This window comes from Drosophila bipectinata, chromosome XL (assembly GCF_030179905.1).
Source record: "Drosophila bipectinata strain 14024-0381.07 chromosome XL, DbipHiC1v2, whole genome shotgun sequence".
NCBI lineage: Eukaryota > Metazoa > Arthropoda > Insecta > Diptera > Drosophilidae > Drosophila > Drosophila bipectinata.
The window spans coordinates 7365529-7379859 of record NC_091734.1 but is presented as its reverse complement, the minus strand read 5'-3'; the positions used below and the strand labels follow the sequence as shown (position 1 = coordinate 7379859).

Genomic DNA, 14331 nt, shown 5'->3' with positions numbered 1-14331 from the left:
CGAAAGGATGTACTGGAGGTCTGTACTTCAACCTGCATCTGCATTTCATAAGAGCACCTCTCGAATCGACTACAGTGACAGCTGGATATGACGGACACAAAGCACATAGCACTGTGAAGGACTATAGACGCACTCCAACCGACTGGCCAGGTCCTGCCAAAAAAAGCACAAGCTGGACCTGTACTATTGAATTCATTCTTTGTGGTGTCCTGCCAGGACTCTTACTGTGAGCCACACCTGGTCCTGCAGCTGGAAAGTTAAATGGACTCAAGTTTCTGCTTTTAATTAATAAAGCCATTTCTTTATTTGGTTTTCAGACAGACAGTCGGGTGGTCGGCCAGTCAGGTGGGTTCTCGGACTTCCCAGATCCAGATGGGCACAGGAAACCATGACTACGAACGAAACCAGGTCCAGAACTTGTACCAGCACCGCCGGGGGCGCGTGGCAGGAGGGTAGGCGGGTGGTGGAATGGCCTGGGGCGTCACCACCACCATGGTGGAAGTCCCCGTCTGCACCTGGTCGTCCAAGTGGTCCTGCGTAGCCCGAATCACGCAGTGCTGATACTGCTCCATGACCTACCACAACGAGAAGGGGTTAGGTATGAAGGGGCGGATGAGGACTCACCTTGAAGCAGTTGCAGGAACGTTCGCGGCTTCGCTGGAGGCAGGTCTGCAGCCGGGCGGCCACGTCCCTGCAGGGTGGATCTCCCAGGGGAGTCAGCTGGGGATCGGAGTTCATCAGCAGGCGGTTGAACTCCTCGTAGATGGCCTTCTCCGGCCTGGAGAGGATTGTGCGCTCAAGGATGTGGATGAATAGTGTGGCATACTTACATGCGCTGGATGTCCTCGATGGCGCCTATCACAGATCGGGACTTGGTGCGCCTCGTCTTGGCGTTTTCGGCGTACACCGGCTGGGGTTCCGGGCAGGCAGTTTCCGAGGGCGACGGACACTGATCCTTGGCATGAGGCGTTTCCTGCTGCCTCGCCTGGGCTTTGGCCTCCTCCTCGCCACCTTCGACTCGCGCGCTCCGCTCCTCGCGCGCCATTCCGGTCAGGTTGGCCCCCATTCTGGCAACGCACCCCGGCCGTCGACAGTGGCTTGAACTGAGAATTTTCTTGGGTTTTCGTGTCTTGGTCCTTTTTGTTGTGTTTGGTGGCTTTCGTCAGAAGGATACAATGTTCATGGCTAGAGATTTTGCGGCTGGAAGTGAGGAAAGTGAAACAATTGTCGGCGACGTCGGTAATTTAAGCAAAGGGTCACGCCCGGCACCAAAATTTGACAGAATACTCAAATCCCAATCATCTTTTCAAAGAAGTGCCCCCCCTTAATCCCGTCCAAGTTGGATTAAAAGCGAAGTAGTTCTTCTCGTGGCACACATTTCATCAGGACCGTAATGGCCTAGTTGGCAGAGGACCCTGGCAAGCTTACAAAGTAGCGGAGCAAGTACCGGCCATTTGCAGGCGGCCAGGTGATGATCCACAAACGCCCTCCTCCTGCCCCTCGCCAGGCCCTCGTCCGGCTCTCAAGTTTGGAATTTTTGCTTAATTGCGCATCAGAGGGAAAAGTTTTCCTGTTTCCGGCGGAATGGCCACCACAACGCAACACATTGAGAAAGTTCATCCAGACAATTTGACGATGGTCTGTCTGTCCGCTTGTCCGCTTGTCCGTCTTGTCTGTCCGCATGTCCGCTTGTTCGCCTCGTCTGTCAATTGCAGGCATCTCCTCACCATCTCCGGCTGCATCAATGTCCGGAGGGGGTGTTGCCACTAATCAAGCAAAAGTGACCTGGCCTCAGGTGCAGGCAGGTGTTCCGGGTTCAGGTCCCAGGCCCAAGCCCAGATCCGAGCCGAGCAGGGGGGGCATAAAAAAGTCAAGAAGTTTGTTGCGGCTGGCATTTCGTTATTGGAATTTTCATTGGCCACAAAAATACTTTTTCGATTAAACTTTAACGGCGCGTAAAATGCCAAGCCAGAGACGCCAAATGGCCGGAAAAATGCCAGCGAGTCCGGCAGGCAGGTTCGCGTTCAGGTTGAGGTGCTCCCAATGCCAAATCAGAAAATGATTAATTACGGAATGTTTTTCGGTACACACAGTCCCCTGGCCGGAGTCCTCGGTCCGTCCTCCATCCTCCTCCTCACGGAATGGCGCCCCATTTCGGTGCGTAGCCTGCCAAATGCCAATTAGCGGAAATATTTCACGTGGCCAGCGTCGCCGACTAATGGAAATAAATTAGTTTCGCCTCCTTTTCGGCGGTCCCACATCAAAAATGTTAAATACGCAATCCCTCTCCTGGGACAGCGAGTCCGAATGGAAATTGAAATGGAAATCCGCAACAAGGACAACGGCTGAGGCCCCCAGAGTCGGGGCACGGCATGGCACGGCGAGTGATTTTCCTTTAAGGATGTGCCTTGAAATCGAAACATAATTCAAGGATGGTTCTGGACATCCTCTCACAATTCTTTAATGGGGACTACCAACTTCACTGACGTAACATTTCAAAACGAGGCGGAAATGGTGGAAATTTCTGGTCCAGGTTAGTTGCCATCGCTGCGGGTACAGTCACCGCCATAACCGCATCACATTGTTGCTCTCCGGCCAGTGCAGCCAGCGAACCAGCGAGCCGGAAAGTTCATTTGGCTCCGGCATTCATTTCACATGTCCGCAACGGCTGCCCCCCCGGTGCGCCGGGTCGAAAATGCAAAAGTCCCCCCAGCCGGCTGTATCAACGTGCAGCGGCCACGGCTCTCGGCCTTTAATTGCCACGCCTCCCCCTATCAGCCCCTTTTGGCCAACATATTTAGCCTGGGTACCATGATCAGAGGAGGAGGGGCGGAGGTGAAAAAAAAACACGAGGATTACAATCAGCATGAAAATCAAGCGTCAAAAAGTTTTTACCACCACGTAATCCGCAGCAGTTTTTCATCTTCAGCGGAGGCATGCGAGTGGGATGGGGATGTGTGGCACACCCCCATGGCCTTGGCGGTGGCATCCAGATGTGCATCAGAAGCAGGAGCAGGAGCAGTAGCAGTAGCAGGAGCTGAAGCATCAGCATTAGCCGAGCACGTTCAACTTTCCAGTGGCACGCGAAACCGCACAAAATGTCGCCGCCCCACTTGCGAAACCTCTTGCTCCATCACACTGTCTCTTTCGCAATCGCACTTGGCCCCTCTTAGCTCCCCGCCCATGCTGGGCGAAATTTTTCGCACATTTCTGCCCCTTTTTTTCATACCCGGCACTTTCTGACTGAAAGGGTATATTATTTTTGAAGCTATTTCCCACAAAAACGAAAAGATATGTCTTAAAAGTGAGATGAATCTCATAGGAAAGCACTCACCTTGTTTATCGCCAATTGATGGCAAATATCTGACAATGAAAAACGTTACGAATGCATTGCACTGCTCTGCTTTATTTTAAAACTAAATCTTTGATAGTTTTTAGAGTCCTGGTACTGCATCTGTACGAAATCAAACAACGCCATTCCATATTTTTATGGGGAGAGCGTAATAAAATGAAGAAATGAAACCGTGTACTGGGTACTTTATGGCTGAAGAACTCTTTTATAGTCTCTTCCCCATTTTTTTTGAGCTTCTGGTTGCCTCTTCTGGTTGTGGCTGGAGCTTGGCTGGAGCACTGGCTTCGTTTGCTATATTTTTCAGCATATAAATTTTCGTTCAAGTTGAAAAGTTTCACATACTCCTGTCACGTAACGCACAGTGGGGTCCAGGAGCCGGGGCACGAGCCGGAGGCACGGAGACTGGTGAGTGGTGGTGGTGCGTGGTGCCTGGTGCCTGGGCAACTAGGGAAGCTTCGGGAGGGAGGGATGGCAGACCGGGTCGCGTGCTGAGCTGAGGTCATGCCATGCCGGAGTCCGAGTCGCTAATTTATGGCCTGACATTAGAATGCAATCATATTCACTTAAAAAAGTGCATAACTTTTGGCTTTCGCCGTTGCCTGACTTGCGGCTGTCATCGTTTATGTTGTGCAGCAATAGTTGCAGTTGCAGTTGCAACTGTAATAGGGCTGCTGGTGGTCGGCTATTACCCGTCCTGCTGCACCTGCTGGGGGGGGGGGGGAATAACTTTTATTGCACTTGAGCTTAATTGCTGTACAAATTGCTGCTAATCGCGCGTGTTCTGCGTGCAAAGTGAGGTTAGTTGACGGCGTTGCTCCGTTCCTCCGACTTGTTCCTCCGAGGAGAAAGTCTCTCTTTTCCCCAAAAAAAGACTCACTTTTATGTGGCATATTTATTATTTTTGAATCAACATCCATTATGTGAAACATTATAAATGCATTCGGCATTAATTTGAATGATTTATCGTTCATTGGGCAAAATACACGCAAAAGAAGTGAATGATAAGTGATTAATTGATGACGAGCATGTGCTTTGGCTCGTCTGATATCAATTAAATTTAAATCAACATGATTGATTGCCCATTGAGCAATCATATTTATTCGCCGTGTAGGCTCCACTGCCCGCTACCCCCTCCTCAGCCAACTTAACACGGATATGGCCAAGTAAATCCACAAAAAGGAAAGAAAAAAAAAAAAGGGGCGAGTATCAAATAAATAAATCTCATCATAAGCATCCATATGCAAATGAATAAAATCTAAACCAAAAAATGTAAGCCGCCGGCAGCAGAGCGCCACTGACCCGTAACATGTGTCGCCCGTCCCCAGCGGACACGCCCACTTACCATCCAGCAGCCAGCATCCAGCATCCCGCATACTGTACCCTATATCCTATATCCTATCTGGGCCTGTTGGATATCCTACCCTGCCCTGTACTGCATGTGGGTGGTCTGGGTGGAACATAAGCCGCAAAAAGATTTTCGACAACGGGCGGCTGCAAAATGTGAAAACCAAAGAATTATTGCCTTGTCGCCTGTCCCTGACCTGACCCGGTCCGCTTCACATGGCCAGTTGCCTGGTTTTTGGGGGGCCGCCACCCATATAGAGGGGGAGGTCTTCCAAGGAACGGGGCGGAGTGCCGGGCGTAATCTTTGTGCCAACGCCAGTCGCCAACGTTGGCGTCAACGTATCCCCAGGCTGCCAGTTTACAATTTTGCAGCCGCCTGACAGGACTGCCAAGTTGGCGGGTTTTCTGAGGAATTATTTGTTTAAAAATGTTGGGGATTAAGGACATGCAGACAGCAGGACAAGTGGACAAAGGGACAAGTGAACAGAAGGGCAACACTATTTGCTGCGGACACTATTCTATAAAGTTTTATTAACTGCCAAGATAGGGAGCCTTTCGTAGTACTATTATAACTTCTTTAAAACAGGTTGTTTAAGGAGGACAAGTGGACAGAGGGACACACGGACATGGATCTATCACCTATAACAGAAAAAAACCCAAACACCAGGACCTGTTTTGCAATTCTGAGAGTCCAGAACATCCTTTGAAACAAACCCTGCACAGCCAAAACAGAAATCTAGCTTCCCTCCAGTGACAACTCTATTCCTGGAGCTTTCTTTGCCTTTCTCCAGCTGCGAAGGACCTTTCTCCCCTGCTGTGTTGTTGTTGTTTGCCGTTGATGATGTTGTGCTGCTTTGCATGTGTGTGTGTGTGTGTTGGGGTGGGGGGCTGGGGCAGTGTGTGTTTCGGTGTGCGTGTGAGGTGTTTGGTTAAGCACATAATTAATACGAAATTTGATTGCCTCTGCCGCGCTGGGACCGGAAGAAGCAGAAGCAGCAGCAGCACAGAAAGGACGAACCCGCCGGATGCGGGCCAAGTCCCTCCGTCTCTCCCTCCCCCACTGCTGGAAAATGTGGGGGCTGTGGAGTGGGGCGTGTCATGGGCGTATAAGTGAAAGTCAAATTAAAGTAAACTCGACTTGGCAACCTGTCTATAGAGGCCTCCCCTCCGGCGCTGCCTCCGCCGTTGCGGTTTGCCGCTTAAACGCTTGCGGTTTAATTAATCGACTCATAGCTGCATAGACCGTCTCTTTCTGCCCCTATGAGGGCGTCTCTCTCCCGCCATCTCTCTCGAGTGACTTCCTGTCGCTGCGGTTTTCGGTTTTCGGTCCCCTCGCGTCCTTTTATCTTTTTCTCCGTTGACGCTTTTTAATAACTTGGCCAAGGCTGACGCCGTTCTTCGCTCTTCTATACCCTTCTTGATGGTATCCCACATATCACCCAAGGCACAGCCTTTCCAGGGGACCATATTTTGGTACTCCTCGATATTCCCCAATTACCAGGGGGTCCATCAGAAAAATTTGAAAAAAATCTCAAAAATATTTCAATGTGAGATTTGAATGCAGTTTTATAGAGAATCGATCCACAATTCGATAATGGTATTCCGTTTTGGGATCGGATAAATATTGCCCAAGATATAGCTTCCGCAGTGGGCCATATTTTGGTACTCCTCGATATTCCCCATTTTCCAGAGGGTCCATCAGAAAAATTTGAAAAAAATCTCAAAAATATTTCAATGTAAGATTTGAATGCAGTTTTAAAGAGAATCGATCCACAATTCGATAATGGTATTCCGTTTAAGGATCGGATAAATATTGCCCAAGATATGGCCTTCGCAGTGGGCCATATTTTGGTACTCCTCGATATTCCCCATTTTCCAGAGGGTCCATCAGAAAAATTTGAAAAAAATCTCAAAAATATTTCAATGTGAGATTTTAATGCAGTTTCATAGAGAATCGATCCACAATTCGATAATGGTATTCCGTTTAAGGATCGAATAAATGGTGCCCAAGATATGACCTCCGCAGTGGGCCATATTTTGGTACTCCTCGATATTCCCCATTTTCCAGAGGGTCCATCAGAAAAATTTGAAAAAAATCTCAAAAATATTTCAATGTGAGATTTTAATGCAGTTTCATAGAGAATCGATCCACAATTCGATAATGGTATTCCGTTTAAGGATCGGATAAATATTGCCCAAGATATGGCCTTCGCAGTGGGCCATATTTTGGTACTCCTCGATATTCCCCACCTTCCAGAGGGTCCATCCGAAAAATTTGAAAAAAATCTCAAAAATATTTCAATGTGAGATTTGAATGCAGTTTTAAAGAGAATCGATCCACAATTCGATAATGGTATTCCGTTTAAGGATCGGATAAATATTGCCCAAGATATGGCCTCCGCAGTGGGCCATATTTTGGTACTCCTCGATATTCCCCATTTTCCAGAGGGTCCATCAGAAAAATTTGAAAAAAATCTCAAAAATATTTCAATGTGAGATTTGAATGCAGTTTTAAAGAGAATCGATTCACAATTCGATAATGGTATTCCGTTTAAGAATCGGATAAATATTGCCCAAGATATGGCCTCCGCAGTGGGCCATATTTTGGTACTCCTCGATATTCCCCATTTTCCAGAGGGTCCATCAGAAAAATTTGAAAAAAATCTCAAAAATATTTCAATGTGAGATTTTAATGCAGTTTCATAGAGAATCGATCCACAATTCGATAATGGTATTCCGTTTAAGGATCGAATAAATGGTGCCCAAGATATGACCTCCGCAGTGGGCCATATTTTGGTACTCCTCGATATTCCCCATTTTCCAGAGGGTCCATCAGAAAAATTTGAAAAAAATCTCAAAAATATTTCAATGTGAGATTTGAATGCAGTTTTAAAGAGAATCGATTCACAATTCGATAATGGTATTCCGTTTAAGAATCGGATAAATATTGCCCAAGATATGGCCTCCGCAGTGGGCCATATTTTGGTACTCCTCGATATTCCCCATTTTCCAGAGGGTCCATCAGAAAAATTTGAAAAAAATCTCAAAAATATTTCAACGTGAGATTTGAATGCAGTTTTAAAGAGAATCGATCCACAATTCGATAATGGTATTCCGTTTAAGGATCGAATAAATATTGCCCAAGATATGACCTCCGCAGTGGGCCATATTTTGGTACTCCTCCATATTCCCCATTTTCCAGAGGGTCCATCAGAAAAATTTGAAAAAAATCTCAAAAATATTTCAATGTGAGATTTGAATGCAGTTTTAAAGAGAATCGATCCACAATTCGATAATGGTATTCCGTTTAAGGATCGGATAAATATTGCCCAAGATATGGCCTCCGCAAAGGGTACCTTTTCATACCCTATACCTTTCTCAAAATTACAGTCATACAGACTTCAGAAATATCTCTATAGCGTATTCAAGCTTCGGTTTCCCCGTGTGATGGTCTCTCTTAGCTTTTGTTTTTGGTGGGAAATTGCTGGGAAAGGGGTAGAGCGGCTGGGGGAGGCGGTTGGAATCAGACTGACGGCAGGAAGATAAAAACTTTAACTTTTGCCGGCGCCCGCTGCTTGCTTATGGCCGAAAATAAATCAAGCACCAAACTACTCTTGGCCGCAATGATTAATTAACTGCATTTTGTGCTCGACCACGTCCGATGGCCCCGACCAATTTCCAAGAACGCCACCCCCGAACCCATATTTCCGGCTTCCGAGCATCAAGTGCGGCTGTAGTAGTCGCTCCTTTTCAGAACCCTCGGAGTAATCTAATTCAATCGTCACTGAAATGCATGTATGATTTCTTAAAGAAAGTAACCCAATCTATAATGTGGAAGGACCTTTTTGTGGGAAAGGAAGACAATATAGAGAGGCTTCACTGTGAAACTACAACTATGCCAATGTTCTGTGGGCGCCACTTGAACGTCTGCGTTAAGATATTATTAATGTGCTTGTTAGCATTGGGTGGTGGTACTTCTGCTACTTTGGCTGCTTTTACGACTGTTACGGCTGTTACTGCTGTCCGAGTGGCATGAATTATGTGCACTTTTTGTGCAACCCGCCTGCCGGTCGTCTGAAGCGCTCACAGCTCCGTCGCCATCGCAATTAACCCGTAAGTGATGAGGCGGAGTCCTCGTCCACGACGCCGCTGGAAGACACATCCTTGCACTGAAACCCCATTCAGGAAGATTGGGAAGACCCATTGACAATTAACCGGACATCTGATGCTCCGCTCGATTAATCTTATTTGGGCCTAATAGTGTGACGATTTTCAATTATGTTGAAAAACCTTGGCATTAAATTTACGCCCCGGGCATGTGGGCTTTCTCATAATTATTCAAGAGGCTCAGTGGCGTGGAAATAAGCCTGTGCTCTTGGCATAACAAAAACTTGTGCATAATCAAAGAAAATTACACATAATTGCATGTTATCTTTAGGAGCGTTGTTCAACGTTAAGGGCCCGGGATGTTTACAATTTAAGGGAAAAGCCTATATTTTCCGGATATCCTTCAGACATAATTTAATGATATTTTCATTGCCATTTTTGCGAAGAGTAATCAGTCTGGCAATTGGAGTTTTCGGCCTGGTCGGTCGGTCGGTCGGGTGGGTGTGTCCAGATAAAATTCCGATAGTTCGCCATTGTTCGGAGAAATCCAATTAGTGCCTGCGGACAAGGCAGCCGGTCTGGGACGTGTCCGTATGTGTGTGTGTGTGTATGTGCTCCGTCCAGGACCTTCAACCCCCGCGGGATAATAAGCAGCTTAAGCTGCAGCTACGTACTCCCGGGAACAGAGCGTATAAAGAAGTGTAGTGGGGAAGAAAACTTGTTAACGCCAAAATCGAAGCAGGAGGACCGACCGGACTCGCAGTCGACGGAGGACGACGGAGCAGCTGGAAAAGCGAGAGCTCCAAGCACTGAGCATTATACAGATTGAATTGAGACGTCGGGCGAAGGATGGAGATTTCCCCCAGGTATCCGGCAGCCGGCAGTCGGCACCGGCAACAAAAGCTGAAGCTAGTTTGTGCACTGAACGAAAATTAATCATTAACTGACGCTGTACTCCATAGGAGCAGTTGGAAGAAAGGTAGATTGGATGAAAAAGCATTTCTCCAAGTGCCCCTGAAGCCTCTTCATTGTGTAAGCCAAAAATGGCAGCTCTCGATATGATAATGATACAATTTCGTTGGAGCTTAACAAGGATTAGGCACCGATACGAACGGTACGAACGGGCCAACAACAGCTGCAGATACTCGTTCAACTCGTACAGATACAGATACAGATACACAGCAGAGCAGAGCAGACACAAGGATATATGGACACAAAGATAGAACGACTCGCCGTCTCGAACGATGAACGATGATGGCAACTAATTGGCAATGGGTACGCTTCAGTTCGGTTCAACTTTCCCACTAACCAAGTGGCAATCAACCATAATGCCAGCCAGCCAGGCAGCCAGCTAGCCAGGCAGTCGGCCAGCCGGGGGACCGAGATGCAAGTGACAATTTATTAATAAACAGCAGCAGGAGCGCCAGGATCCCCAGAAGCTACAGGAGCAGCCCGGCCAGATCCTTCGAGCAGGGGAGCAGGGTGAGGGCGACTGTCAATTACCAGTCGGGGCTATAAATTGCATGTCAGTCGCCCGGCTCCCTCAACAATTGCTTACGGAATCGAAGGGAGTGCGCTGCGTTTAATGGGCCCGATAAATTCTACAGGCTGTCAAGGGGCCGAGGAGATTGCCAAAGGGATTGGCAAAGGGGGTGGGGTTCGTTCCCGAATTTCAGGCCAAAGCCAGGAGTAGGGTGTGTACGTTTTTTTTTTTTGGGTTCAACTATCGATTGACAAGCACTGATCCTGCGTATCAATCTCGATGCCCGGGCATCACAATTAATTCGCAGCGATGCGGCTTTAAAGCTTCAAGTTCGGTGGCCGGACTAGAAGTTCCGCCATTCAATTTGCGGAAATTGACCAGTGTGACCGAGCCACTCTGGGCCGCAGATAGGGTGGCCAGCCTCGAGGACAAACACAATCAGAGCCGAGCGCCAAATGCGAAATCAAATTAAGCAAAGTGCGCAAACATTGATAAGGAAGGCGGTCGACAGGCTGTTTGAAGGATGGATCGTGGGATGCCGGGGATGCCAGGGATCCTGTGGCCTCCAATTGCAGCATTCGAGGATGCGGCTTGCAGGACGACCGACCAGCAAAGAAAGCCAGGACAACGACCGAGATGAGGAGCCACAACCGCAACCGAGAGGAGGACCTCTCGGAGGCAGGGAGATGGTTTCTTTGGGTTGTCAACTGTAAAGTAGGGTAGATTACATTGCTTTGAATGATGCCAGCAGCCAGATAGCAGCGACTACGGAGCCGGAAAGTGCCAGCTAGTCAGCCAGCCAGCCAGCTGGCCAGGCTCGACCCGATTGATGCCCATTAGTGTAAGTCAATTAGGCCTGCCGACCAACCACCGGCAGAACGAACCTGTCCGGAACTCCGCCTTGACGGGGCCGGGGCTGCCAGAAAGTGGGTGATGCGCCGCCTTGAAGGCCACGGGCTTTATCGGATCAGATATACCCCCGGGGAAATACCGAATAGTGCAGGTCATGGCACAAGCCCAAGGAAAAATCAACAAAAAGGAAACAGTCGAGTGGCAGGGGTAGCCGGGTGGAGGGGAGGTGCAAGAATGGAAAGCCATCGTCTTCTCGGATAGACAAAACCAAAGGACAACGCACAACTAACTGGAACAGAAAAAAGCTCGAAAAAGATGCACTGGAGACTGGCAGATGCCCTTTCCTCTTGAATTAAATATATGCCCTAGTTTAAGGAAGGTGTCGTCCTCAAGGATGTCCAGAGTTCAGGTATAAGCTACCTACTTTAGGGGCTTCTGGTTCGACTTTTGGCTGGTCGGTGACGCTCCTTGGAGTCAGGAAGGGACCCGGACCACAAGCCCGGACCTGCACTGCCCCAGTAACTCGAGTAATTGGTATCACGTCGCTCCTCCACCCTGGTTACCCCTTTCGCACGCCCTGACAACCCGTCGTCAGTGCCATTGCTCATCTTCAGCGCTGTGTCGCCCGCAAATGTGTCTTTGTCAGTGCGTCAGTGGAGCGTGCCGCGCTGCAGTGAGAAGGGCATACTACATAGGGCTTTGCAGCTCCATGCCCCACACAGTCGGCACACACACGCAAATGCTTTGGCATATCAAAAGTGAAACTTTGACATATAATTTCTCGCATGGATTTTCACTTTGACGGCATAAACGACGACAATGCCACATGCCTTTTGTTGGATCCGAAGAAGGCAAATGAGAATGGATGGGGCAACGGATGCGAGGGTGCTCTTGGGGCAGACTCGGAGCATGTGGCTCGTGGCTGGTGGCTGTGGCAGGTGGAAATACTCGTTCATCAATTCAAGCGCCGGGGCTCCAGTTCTCCGACTGTCGTTCCCAATTGACGGCCCGATTCTGGAACTGAAACTAACATAGAGGTGGTTGCAGTCCTTTGACTTTTTAGGGCACTATTAAGCCGAGTATCTTTTGGTTGCCAATCGGAAAAGGTTTAAATATCTAGTCACAACTCTGAACAATCTATGACTTGGAACATTGTATAGGTTGAGCCAATGAGTGTCTGGAAATAATATTTAAATGGAATGTGTAAGTTGGAACAGTCAACAGGGGTGTTGATTAGTAGTCAGTCTCAGTATATATTCGTCAATCAATCATAATGCCGCCCGGAGTGTGATTTCGACTTGGGTAAATAATACTAAGCCCTTTCAATCAGCTCCTTAATCTCAGAGAAGGTATGGGAACCACCAACCTGACCATGATCTCCATCCCTTCATCGTCGCCGTACAAATACTCAGCTATCATGACTTGTTTGATCTCCGCAACCTCCATTCCTACATTCTGATAATATAGTTCGTGCTGCACCGATCCCACCACAGTTCCTTAGACATCTGCCCCAATCTGAGACTTATCCTCTTCTAGGACTAATAGTCTAGTATCGCCTTCACAGAGCCACAGTTTAGGTGAGAAGATTTAAGCTACAAAAGGAGGATAGTCCAGAGTGCCGGTTCCAAAAACACTCTCATCCCTCCCTTGAAGATCTTCCACAAATTACTACAAATTTTCATAAAAAGCACTTAGTTGTCTATTAAATTCCCACTGGTGTATTGTAAAGCTCCTTCTCTCCGCTCCCCGCCCCCTGCGGAATATAAAAAAGAGAATTAATTTTTAAATTGGTTCTGAAACTTATTTAATTTCGCACAGCCAGCTCCGGCGGGTGAAGGGAGCTCTGGCTGAACTCTGGCTCGCAAACCGATATGACATAAACATCTTCTGTCACATGAGCTCTATCTGCAGAGTGCAGCACAATAAGCAATTCCCTTTCTCGCCGCCCATGAGCTCCGCCTTGTATTCTGTTGCCTCTGTTTCCATTTCCATTTCCCAGTCCTCCCAGCTTCGTCTGGATGGAGCTCTCTTTGGTTTTTGTATGGAAATTTAGAAATTATGTTTTCTTGTCTTTTAATTAATAATCTCAAGGGTGTTTTCCGTCTGTCCTGGCTGTTCGCTTGAGCAAGATGGAGTTGTGGAGCACTGGATTGTTGGGGATTTTTGGGGGGGGTGCCTGGGTGTGGGTCTGGGTGCGGCAATGGGGCGTATGAGTAACATGCGAAAGCAATATTTGTTTCTGGGTAAAAACCAGCAGGCAGCTTCTGTGGCTCAGCAGCTCACCCGCTCACCCGCTGGGTTGTGGAGCAACTTTTATGGCTTCCCAGCTGTCCCAGTCCGTGTGGCTGAGGCGGGAGAGTGTGTGGGTTGACAATGTGATTTACATTTAATTAAAATCGTATTTACTCGTTAGATAAACAAACACGGAGTAAGCCCGTCCTCGGCTGTTCCTGCATCATTAGGCACTCGAAGCTCTCGAATGGCAAATGGAATTGGTAGCTGGGTAGCTGGGAGGGCAGGCGCATTGGCAGCCGGCAACTGACAACAGCCGGAAGACTGGCAGCCTGGCAGCCTGGCAGCCTGGCGACATGGGAGAGGTGTCGGAGGAGTCCTGTGGGCCGTGTCTCAGGTGCCGGCCCTGCCACTTGGCTGTCAGACTGGCGTTTTCGTTGACGTTGACAGGGTGACATGTCAGAAATAACTCGGCGCCATCGATCGCCGAGGGCGAACCGAAAATAAAACACTCCAGCCCGGCTTTGTGTGGCTCCTGGCGTCTTGCTCCTTAATAGCCTCACAATGGCGAACAAAAATAGCCAAAAAATGTCGAAACAAGAGGCAAGAAACTGGAGACTTGTCGCCAATTTCATTAGGTCCCCGGGCCAGACGTTGAAAGTGGTCGATAATTTTAAAGAACGCTTGATTCCACGTTTTCCGAAAGCAAATCGTGGCGAATTAGTGCCCGGCCTTTGGGAGAAACCCCCAATCACGCTGCACCCATGTTTGTGCATCTCTTTTCCAGCTACAATGGCCTCGCCCCCTGCCGCCGCCGCCCCTGTCGGTCATTGTGTCCCCCTTGTTTTGACTTGATGACCGAGTTAAACAAACACACACCGCACAAACATGACCCCAGTCCATGTCCATGTCCATGTCCGAGTGGGGGTCTTTGTCCGGATTCCGATTGAGGAACGGGCCT

General features: G+C 48.4%; 1 protein-coding gene across 1 annotated transcript; it reads right to left on the bottom strand.

Moving 5' to 3' along the window:
* Positions 1–289: 289 nt before the first annotated feature.
* LOC108122746 (uncharacterized) lies at positions 290–1284 on the bottom strand. Its single transcript, XM_017237470.3, has 3 exons — positions 831–1284; positions 625–778; positions 290–575 (listed from the first exon to the last, which is right to left on the bottom strand). Exons 1-3 carry the CDS (start codon positions 1064–1066, stop codon positions 393–395), a joined length of 573 nt encoding a protein of 190 aa, XP_017092959.2. The 5' UTR covers positions 1067–1284; the 3' UTR covers positions 290–392.
* Between the last annotated feature and the right edge of the window lie 13047 nt (positions 1285–14331).